The sequence below is a fragment of the Thamnophis sirtalis genome, unplaced genomic scaffold (genome assembly GCF_051295495.1).
Source record: "Thamnophis sirtalis isolate CommonGarterSnake01/CBP01778 unplaced genomic scaffold, rThaSir2_p1.2 scaffold_1, whole genome shotgun sequence".
NCBI lineage: Eukaryota > Metazoa > Chordata > Lepidosauria > Squamata > Natricidae > Thamnophis > Thamnophis sirtalis.
In genome coordinates, this window is record NW_028261381.1 from 28,483,296 (window position 1) to 28,494,161 (window position 10,866).

The following is a 10,866-nucleotide window of genomic DNA, read 5'->3' on the forward strand; positions in this document are numbered from 1 at the left end:
AGAGCACAGTTACTATTACTGCTTTCTAAATAATAATTATGCAGCTTGCCAACTTTTTTCAGACCATGACAGCTTTATCCCACAATATTCCTTCTTTTTCATCTTTGATCTGCCAGCCTTGGTGCAGCTGCAGATGCGGGAATAAAACCACTTAAAACAGAGAATGATTTTGTAATTAAACATTAACTTTCAAATACAGCTAATTAGTGCGACTGGTAGAGGAAAAGTTTACACTTTAGTTTAGGAGAACAGGCTCTTCCTCTTAAATTCATATTATAACTTCTGAAGTGCTGCCTTTTACAACCTTTGTTAAATGTGCTAGTACTTAGCGTGCGTCAATAAATAAACTTTCAATTATTGTGCAGAGAGCAGACCCACAGCTCGGATAGCAATCTGAAACCAATGGACTATCTAGTAATTATGCCAAATAAATAGTTTTGATGCATGTGAACATTTATGCCAGAGGATGAATACAATGAAAACCTGACTTATTTTTCAAGGATCAGTTTTAAGAAACTAGATACTTTATAATACATATTTTAGCATTATAAATTGTGTGTTTATGTGAGTGTGTGTGTGTGAGAGAGAGGGAGACAGAGAAAGATGGGGTTATTTTACACCAAATTAGTCATTAAATTAATATTTGCATGCCGCTTTCCCGCCACTCATTTATATCCTCTAATCTTTGTTCATTTTGCATTTTCCTGTGTGTAAAAGAATATCAGATACAATCAAGCTCCATTAACATAACTAAAATTGTTGCCACAGACTGCTATGGAGTGTGGGTAATGCCAGTAAGTGCTTCTAATTCTTACCCTATTAAAATATTCAAAAAAGCCTATTGAATTACCTTACTCTTTATGCAGGGAATACAGCGGTAGAAGACAAGGAGTTTACCATGTCGTTCACACTCTTCTGTCCTATATATTCCTATATATAACAGGAAACAGAGTGATCAGAGATTGCAAGCTGAAGTCAATATGGTGGCGCAAAGAGCACAACAGGCTGGGTCTTGTCAATTGTGCAAGAATACAGGATAGCTATAGACATGGATAAAGCATACATCTGCACACACTTACAAACACCCAATTTGTGTATGCTCATAGCTTTTCTGTTAGAAGACATTTCAGAGATCCCCAGTTTTTTTGCCCTTGTACTCACACTTGAAAATTTAAAAGTATATTACCAGTGTCACTACAAATGGCTACTATGGGCCTTTCCTATACACAGAACAGGCCTACTGACAAAGCCTTGGTATATCAGATGTTGGCCACCCTCCCCTTCTTTACTTAACATGGCCTTGCTTTGCGTAGACAGTCACAAAGCACAACTTCAGCCACCCATCAGATTTATCAGGTGCATCCTAAGAAGTACTTTTAAATAATGTTTTAATATATATATAAAAAAAAGGTCAGGTGTGGAACAGCCCCCCCCCCCAAGCACCAGGATAAATGTCCACAAACTCAGGGCCACACCTTACAGGTGCTCTATTAACCCACGCTTGTTATCTAGGGACTGAGCTGTGAATTCAGATTTTACCTGAAATGCAGTATATATGTATAACTGTGTTATACATTACTCCAAGATGATGAATGTGGAACAGTTTGGAAATTTTAAAGTGCTAGATAGGTGATAATATGTAATATTTTTATGTCTGTCTCCATAATTTTTCTGTGCATTCAGATCTTTATACATTGTAACAGCCCACGTTGCAGGACTTCAGTCACTCTACTGCAGTATACTTATTAGCTCCTGCATGGCTTTAAAAAAATGAACTGCAGAATAACAAAAAGTATTTGTCCTCTTTCACATTTCCTGAATATTTGTAGATCTTTACCCCTGAATGTAACCAGAGCTTTCTAAAGGCCCAACTGATAGAAAACCTGACCAAATAAAAAGCACCAAAACTTGCTGATTGTTTCACTTATTACACAAATAAATCAATTTGCAGTATACTGGTGTAAAAAAGTAATAATTCTCCAAATTCAAGGAATTTATAAATCTGTATCATTTCCACAAAATGAGATTTTTTTAATGCCCCTCAATCCATAGAAAGTTACAAAAACAATTCTACAGTTGTGAGGCTCCACCAGTTCAAAGATGGAGAAGATAGCAAAGAACTTTCCCCAAAGTTTTTGTTCTGTCAAAATCACCCCAATTGCAGGGGATTAAAATAATCTAGAAAATATAAGAAGCCCCAGCGCAGTGGTGGGATTCAAAAATTTTTACTACCGGTTCTGTGGGCATTGATTTGTGGGGCGTGGCAGGGGAAGGATACTGCAAAATCCCTATTCCCTCCCCACCCCACTAATCTGCTTCTCCTGTTCAGGGCAACAAAAGAAGAACAGCTGGGAGGCAGCAGGGGCGGGGCCAGCCTATTTGCTGGTTCTTCGAACTACTCAAAATTTCCACTGCTGATTCTCCAGAACCTGTCAGAACTGGCTAAATACCACCTCTGCCTCTGTAATAGTGTTCTGCATCACTTTTGCTTTAGCTTAAGTTTATGTTGAAGACTCAACCACCAAAAATGTCTGGGTAAAAATAGGTTTCAAGGAAAGTTAAAAAGGCACAAGATGTAGCAATAGCAGTAGACTTATATACCGCTTCATAGGCCTTTCAGCCCTCTCTAAGCGGTTTACAGAGAGTCAGCATATTGCCCCCAACAATCTGGGTCCTCATTTTACCCACCTCGGAAGGATGGAAGGCTGAGTCAACCCTGAGCCGGTGAGATTTGAACCGCTGACCTGCTGATCTAGCAGTAGCCTGCAGTGCTGCATTTAACCACTGCGCCACCTTGGCTCTTGTAGGATATGACCGGACTGAATCCAAGGGAGAGAGAGGTCAAATGTGTTATAACTCAGGAATCCCTCCATGCCCACAAAAGATATTAAGTCTAGCCCACCTTGAATTCCTTAGATTAATGTCAAGCGCCCAAGAAATCAGGAGATTCAGGCAGTTCAAATGAGTATAAATATTTATTGCAAGCTTAAGTTGTCTACAAGAATCTGGCCATTAGGGAAATGCATGAGAGTTAAGAATAGAAAGGAATTCAAGGTGGGCTGAACTTAGAACTCTTGCGGGCATGAAGGGACTCCTAACATGACGTGTTTGACCCCCTTCCTCAGGTTTAGCTTAGTCATCTCCTACAGAAATCATTGTTCATTAAAATATTATTGTTCATCTCAAGTTTGCCCCAAAGCTCCTGGAGTAACATATATAGACTGATGAAGCAAAAGTGGAACTTTGTGGGCTAGATAGGCATCATTGTGTTTCATGGAAAGCAGCCAAAATTTCATGCCGGCTTTCAAGTAGTTCCATAGTTTGGACACACTCTGTTGATTTAGGGCCTGGATGATGTACAACACAACAGAACCATGAAATATACTTTATCAGGAAATTCTATAGGAAAGTATCAAGTCACTGCACCACACAACCATTGTGGTGTCGCGGTAGTTGGAATGCAGTGTTGTAGGCTAATTCTGCTGACTGCTGGGTGCCAGCAGTATGGCAGTTTGAGTCTCACTGGCTCAAGGTTCACTCAGTCTTCCATGCTTACAAGGTCGATAAAATGAGGAGCCAGATTGTTGGGGGCAATAGGCTGACTCTGTAAACAGCCTAGAAAGCGCTCTGAAGCACCGTGAAGCAGTATATAAGTCTAAGTGCTATTACTATTGCTAGGATGTTGGAATGGTCAAGTGAGAATCAGACACAAATCTCAGTGGGAGAACCTGAAACAAGCAGTTTCTGCTGGAAAACCCTCAATATTGCTAAGTTGGACATGGATCAGTGAAGCAAAATTATTACGCAAGGTGTGAGAGACTAATAACAGATAGGATTATCTGTTAATCTAATTAGAGTAATGTAAAAAAGAGGCATATCATATTACTGAATCAAAGTAGGGAATTACTGTACTTTTTCAAACTGGCACATATGTGGGATGACTTTGTTTCTGAAATGAATGGAAAAAGTACCACACTTTGGCCACTTAGATTCCTTTTATAAAATAGTAGGACCTATATAGGGGTGGGTTCTGGCCGGCTTTACTGCTGGTTCACTCATGTGTGTGCACGCACAGAACTCAAACACAAGATGGTGGTAGTAACGATGGCAACCAGAGAACCAGTTCGGGGACGTGACAGGTCTGGTCGCTGCCAGTTCCGGCAACCCAGGCCTCCATATCACTTACCTGTTCACCCAAACCAGTAGGAACCCATCCCTGGACCTTTATGAAAATTAAAAAATGGGGAAAATACTTTTTCAGGGAAACTATATATGCTAGTGGTTTGCAGAGCAAGTTTACAGTTGAATAAATCCCTTTTAAAATTTTGTGTATGATGCTTATTTTTATCGATGAAGAAAAGCTTAAATCTATTCTAGAAGCTTGAATTTCCAGTCTTTTGTGTTTTATAATTTCTGAAAACTTAAAATTCCAAAGATGTAAGCATAAAGGAAAGAACTATGAGGTTAATATATTCGTGTCTCTTTCATTCCCCTCCCCCATTTAATAAATACCCTGTTTCTGTTTTTTTCTGTTTCCAACGTAATGTGAAATATTGTGAAGAAACTGCCAACAATTTCTTAATGAAATTTGATGCTTCTATAAGTTATGTTTAATTAAAATTGTGAAAATATAGCTTTCACGAACCTGATAAACATATTGCTTGAGTCCCATCTTTTTTGACTAAGCTGAGGATTCAAGCTTCATATTCTCACACAATGTAAAACTTTTAGTATTGGGCTTAAGTTATGTTATTAAATCCTTGGATTAAGTGAGAAAGCATACCTATGTGAATCTTGTCAACAGCCTCCAGTTTAAATAATCCAAATTCATATCAGCGCTATTGCAATAAAATATATTTACAAATTAATCCCGTTGCTCTATTAATTATTTGTGTAATTACTGCAATTCTTCCCACCTTGTTTTCAGTATTTCTTAATCATTAAGCCGGAAGCCTGACAGCAGTGCCAGCCCTGGCATGATTCTTTTTGACTAAAACCTTGTAAATTAACACAATTAGCACAGCATCATGCTGCTAATTAACTTCCTGTGTCTGGTACAGCGGATGTGCAAACAAGGAATAGGGATTCAGCAGGGAATAAACATGCCACTCTGTTGCCAAACTGTATGTTGTGTTCGGTCTAGCTCAGCAGGGCTAAGACAGTCCTGCCAAGATGCTGGAGTTGGGCAAAGAAGAGCTAAAGGAGGAAGAAGAAGAAGCGCAAAATAGGAAACGTATTAGGCTGTAAACGAAAGATAGTAGTAATTTATCAGAGAAACTCTGCCATCCATGTTTGATGTATAACAAGCCTTTTTATCTGAGCATCTGCTCCAAGTAATATCAAAGGAAGGATGGAAGGGAGGAGAAAAGGAAGGAAATAGTGAAGATTAGGCTGAACAAGTCTAGAGATGGTAAGATAAGATAAGATGATAAACTTTATTGCCACTTTTTTCCTGGGAAATGACGCACATTAAAAAATGAAATTCTGATGCCTGAACTTTGTCCCATTGTGCCTTCCCCCCCCCCCCCCAAAAAAAACTTTTAATAATTTACTTAACATTTATTTCTCTTTTCTCCTGTCCCTCTTCCCATTCCCTATCGGTTTGGAGGGAATTGGAAGAGAATGGAAGGAGAAAGAAGATAGACAAGTGTTTCTGGGTTTTGCTCTTTCAACCCCACCCGCCCACCTTTGCCTGTTTCCTTCCAGAGCCTCTACAACAGGACTCTTAACGCAGAGAGCAATCCGTTGTAATTCATACCGAGTTGTAGGCTTTGTGTGATGAAAGCAATGGAGCGCTGCCTGGGAGATTGCTTTGCTGCACTCCACGAAGCAGATTTGAAACTGTCATGGACCACTTTAGATGAGAGTTGGATTATGGAGTGACCTGCTATGCCTGTGTCATATTGTTCTGCGCAGGGTGCATTATACTGTGCTAACTAGGAGTTCAGTACCAAAGAAAGGTATCCTAGATGTGATTTGTCAGCTGTAGCTTATGGAAAGTTTTTTTTCCCCCTCCTCCGTTAAAATTTAAAAGTGCAATAAGGGAAGATGGTATGCTTTAGATATCAAAGAAGATATTATCTAATAGCAGGTCCATGCTTGGGATAGGAAGAAGGTCCATGTGCGATCTTTTAAAACAAATCCAGCTGGATAAAATAATTTCTTCGACTCTCTCTCTCCCTTCCAAGTTAGCCAAACACATTAGAAGGGTGGCTGTATCCTTTCCCCCCCCTTCTTCTTCAAGAAAATGAATCACTGGCAGTAGTCTTTTTTCTTCTTTTGATAGATAATTTGCATGTGATCTGTTGATTTCAACCTCACAATTCTGCATATAAATGAAGAAATCGAGAGTTGATACGCTCAGATATCGTTGCACTTGTCTTTTTTTCATCTAATTGCTAATTTTGCTTTTCCTCCCTCCCAAACCCCTCAGGCTTGAAGATGCAGTGGACGCCAGAACATGCCCAGTGGCCAGAGCAGCACTTTGACATCACTTCGACCACCCGCTCTCCCGCCCACAAGGTAGAAGCTTACCGTGGCCATCTTCAGCGTACCTATCAGTATGCCTGGGCGAACGATGACATCTCTGCTCTCACAGCCTCAAATCTGCTAAAGAAATATGCAGAAAAGTATTCCGGCATTTTGGAAGGGCCAGCCGAACGCCCCATCCTGGGTAACTATGTGGAGCCTCCATCAGGGCTGGTGAATGGTCGCAAAAGTGAAAGTGAGCCCTGGCAGCCTTCTCTGAACTCTGAGAGTGTTTATCCTATGAACTGTGTCCCAGATGTTATTACCGCCAGCAAAGCTGGAGTAAGTACTGCCCTCCCTCCGGCAGATGTCTCTGCCAGTATAGGGAGCTCACCTGGGGTGGCTAGCAACCTGACGGAACCTAGTTATTCAAGTAGTACGTGCGGAAGTCATACAGTCCCTAGTCTGCATTCAGGGCTCCCATCTCAGGAATATGCCGCAGGGTATAACGGATCATACCTGCATACAAGTTACAGTGGCCAGCCAGCACCTGCACTTCCTTCACCTCATCCCTCTCCTTTGCATAGCTCTGGGCTTTTACAGCCACCTCCTCCTCCACCACCACCACCAGCCCTAGTACCAGGCTACAATGGGACATCTAACCTTTCCAGTTATAGCTACCCTCCAGCAAGTTATCCCCCTCAAAGTGCTGTTGGGCCTGGCTACAGCCCTGGTGGAGCACCACCTCCTTCAGCCTATCTACCTTCAGGTATCCCTGCCCCAACACCTCTCCCCCCCACCACAGTACCTGGGTACACCTACCAGAGTCATGGCTTAACGCCCATTGCGCCGTCAGCCCTGACCAATAGCTCAGCAACTTCTCTCAAGAGAAAAGCTTTCTATATGGCAGGGCAAGGAGAAATGGACTCCAGCTACGGAAATTACAACTATGGCCAACAGAGATCTACACAAAGCCCCATGTACAGGATGCCTGACAACAGTATTTCCAATGCCAGCAGAGGGAATGGCTTTGACCGAAACGCTGAATCCTCCTCCTTGGCCTTTAAGCCAACCAAACAAATCATGGCTTCCGAGCAGCAAAGGAAATTTAACCAGTCTGGTCGGGCTCTGACGCCCCCTTCCTATAGTTCTGCTAAAAATTCCCTCAGCTCCCGAGCAAGTGAGCCCTTTGGGAAATATAGCTCTCCCGTCATGAACGAACACGGCGAAGAACATAGGCAGCTTCTTCCTCATCCAATGCAAGGCCCGGGACTTCGTGGAGCTACCTCATCCAACCACTCTGTGGACGAGCAACTGAAGAACACCGATGCGCACCTCATGGATCTTGTGACCAATGAGATTATCAGCCAAGGGCCACCTGTAGACTGGAATGACATTGCTGGACTAGATTTGGTGAAGGCTGTCATTAAAGAGGAGGTTTTATGGCCAGTATTGAGGTCAGATGCATTTAACGGGCTGACTGCTCTACCTCGGAGCATCCTCTTATTTGGACCGCGGGGCACAGGCAAAACATTACTGGGGAGATGTATAGCTACCCAACTAGGTGCCACATTTTTCAAACTCACAGGTTCTGTTCTTGCCACAAAGTGGTTGGGAGAAGGAGAAAAAATTGTTCATGCTTCCTTCCTGGTGGCAAGGTGCCGACAGCCCTCGGTGATTTTTGTTAGTGACATTGATATGCTCCTTTCATCCCAAGTGAGTGAAGAGCACAGTCCGGTCTGTCGGATGAGGACCGAGTTCCTTATGCAGCTGGATACCGTGCTCACTTCCGCTGAGGACCAAATAGTAGTCATCTGCGCCACCAGTAAACCGGAAGAAATAGACGAGTCTCTTCGAAGGTACTTCATGAAACGACTCTTAATCCCACTTCCTGACAGCACAGCCAGGCACCAGATAGTAGTACAGCTGCTTTCACAGCACAATTACTGCCTCAGCGACAAGGAGGTTGCACTGCTAGTCCAGCGTACAGAAGGCTTCTCTGGACTCGACGTGGCTCATTTGTGTCAGGAAGCCGTCGTGGGGCCCCTCCATGCCATGCCAGCCACAGACCTTTCGGCCCTTATGCCCAGTCAGTTGAGGCCTGTTACGTACCAAGACTTCGACAAGGCTTTTTGCAAAATACAGCCTAGCATCTCTCCAAAGGAGCTCGACACATACGTCGAATGGAACAAAATGTTTGGCTGCAGTCAGTGACAAGCCGTCTCTCTTTTTTAAAAAACAAAACAAAAACAAACAAAAACAAAAAAACAAAAATGGTGAAACAAAACAAAAACAAAAAAAATGTAATGAATGTTGGTGCGCGCACACACATATGTACACACAAACCTGTTACCTAGGGCACGGAACCCCTTTTTCAGCGGTGTTGACATTACGGAAGGGTACAGGGGGTGGGGGTGGGGAAATGATCCCGTTGCATCTAAAGAGCCAGGTTTAGGCTTGAAGGAATAGTGCATCCGAGGAGAGAGCTGTTGATCTGCGGAGCCACAGATGATGATAGGATGTTGATGTCCCCTTCCATTCCGTTCAGACTAGACAACACACTCTCATCGTGGAGGGGTTGATTTTTTTTTTTTTGAAAGAAGGACATGAACCCTGTGTGTTGATTCATTCTGCTGTTTTTGAGATTTAGTTGCTTTTAAGTGCCTAAAGTGGTGCTTTATTTTTTCCTTCCTTCCTTTCCTTTTTTGTTTGCCTCACAATTACATTGGTGGCATGTGCTAATATAAAGAGCTTTAACTTCAAAATGTTATGGGACTAAAGACATGAACAGTTGTGTTGTGACAGAGAACCAGGTGTGACTTTGGTTTAGTTTCGCTTTTTTTATTTTCCCCCCCTCCCTCCTATTTTGGCTAGTCTAAAAGCAACAGTATTCCTCAATCCTGTCTGTTCTGCGGTATTAAACTAAGAACAGGTAAAACAGGGTAACGGTAATCTGGACTTTAATTTCCGCGGTTTGTTTCGTTTATTGTTCTGTCTGCAAAAAAAAAAGAAGAAAAAAAAGAAAAAAAACTCAGGAAAGTGATTGTGATTTGTACAGTACCTCAAAGGAATGTGTTGAAAGCACTATGTACTGCTGAGATTTAATAGGCTAGGCTTCAATGTTACTTTATCTTAAATATGTATGTTTACCTCAATGGTTGGGAAAAAAATATGACAAGGAGAAATATTTTGAATGTATTAAGGAGCAAGCTGAAGCGTGCTAAAAAGATAATCTTTAAAACTTTGAAAATACAACAGGAGTATCCCAGTGTTTAAGAAGCGTTTCTTTCTTTCTTTTTAACCAATATTGGGGATCAAATTGGAGCAAGGCAGTTGTGTGTGGAAGTCCTTAGTTCCTGACAATTTTGTGACAAGTCGGTAGAGAGTGCACAGAGAATAAAAAACAAAAGTCCCCCCCTGTCAAATTATCAAATCATCTGGGACAGTCAGAGACGAAATCTGATTAGGACTCTGAGAGGCAAATTACCTTAGACCAGTGTTTCTCAACCTTGGCAACTTGAAGATGTCCGGACTTCAACTCCCAGAATTCCCCAGCCAGCAAATGCTGGCTGGGGAATTCTGGGAGTTGAAGTCTGGACATCTTCAAGTTGCCAAGGTTGAGAAACACTGCCTTAGACCACAAGATTCAACTTCTGTACCTCAGCTAGGGTTATAGGCATCTTGATTGCCCCATTGGATCAGTATCCCAGAATCCTTGTAGGTCACAGAGAGCTTAGGGGGCTGCAGAGCTGTGTACAGCAATGCAGCAGAGAGCAACCAAACCAAACCAAACAACAAAAAAAGAGACAAAATTGAACCCTCAAATGGCATCTCTCTTCCTCTTTGCTTTGCATTTTCACCACCCAATGAAAAGTTATCCCTTTGTTTTATGTGTGCTGTTGTTGCCTCTCTCTGTTTTCTTGATGCCTTTTGTTTGTTTTTAATGTGATTGTTCCATGGTCATTAGAAGTTTGCCCAGCTGGAAAATGCCCACCATTTTATTTCTACCTCAGATTTTGTTTTATTTCCCTTAGAGAGGCACATAAAGAACAGGACAAGCCAGATTACCACTAGCATGCAGAGCTGTGGAAGGTCCTAGTAACACATAATCCTAAACAGGCTTCTTTGGAAAGAACCAGCTTTGTGTAGGGTGAGGTTTTCTCCCAAGTAAATGTGTGTGTGTGTGTGTGTGTGTGTGTGTGGAGAATTGCAGTCAAATAGAAAAGAGACTTGGCAAGGGGATCCTTCTGCCTCTTCTCCCTTTGCCCGACCAGGGGAAATGGTGACTGTTTTCCTTCAGGAAAGAGAAGCTAGATAGGATGTGTGGCATTTTACTCTATTTGTGCCCCTGCTCCACATTGTCTCCCTTTTTTTATTCCTTAATGCTTTTATGAGCAA

General features: G+C 42.1%; 1 protein-coding gene across 3 annotated transcripts in view; it reads left to right on the forward strand.

Moving 5' to 3' along the window:
* FIGN (fidgetin, microtubule severing factor) overlaps positions 1-9,966 on the forward strand; it is a 132,482-nt gene extending 122,516 nt beyond the window's left edge. For 2 of the 3 annotated variants that reach the window (XM_087709666.1, XM_087709662.1), the window contains exon 4: positions 6,434-9,966. In XM_087709666.1, coding sequence (XP_087565792.1) covers positions 6,434-8,682 — 2,249 coding nt within the window. In that variant the 3' untranslated portion in view covers positions 8,683-9,966. The remainder of the gene's footprint in view (positions 1-6,433) is intronic. The other variant, XM_087709672.1, reaches the window with a different exon arrangement.
* The last annotated feature ends 900 nt before the right edge of the window (positions 9,967-10,866 follow it).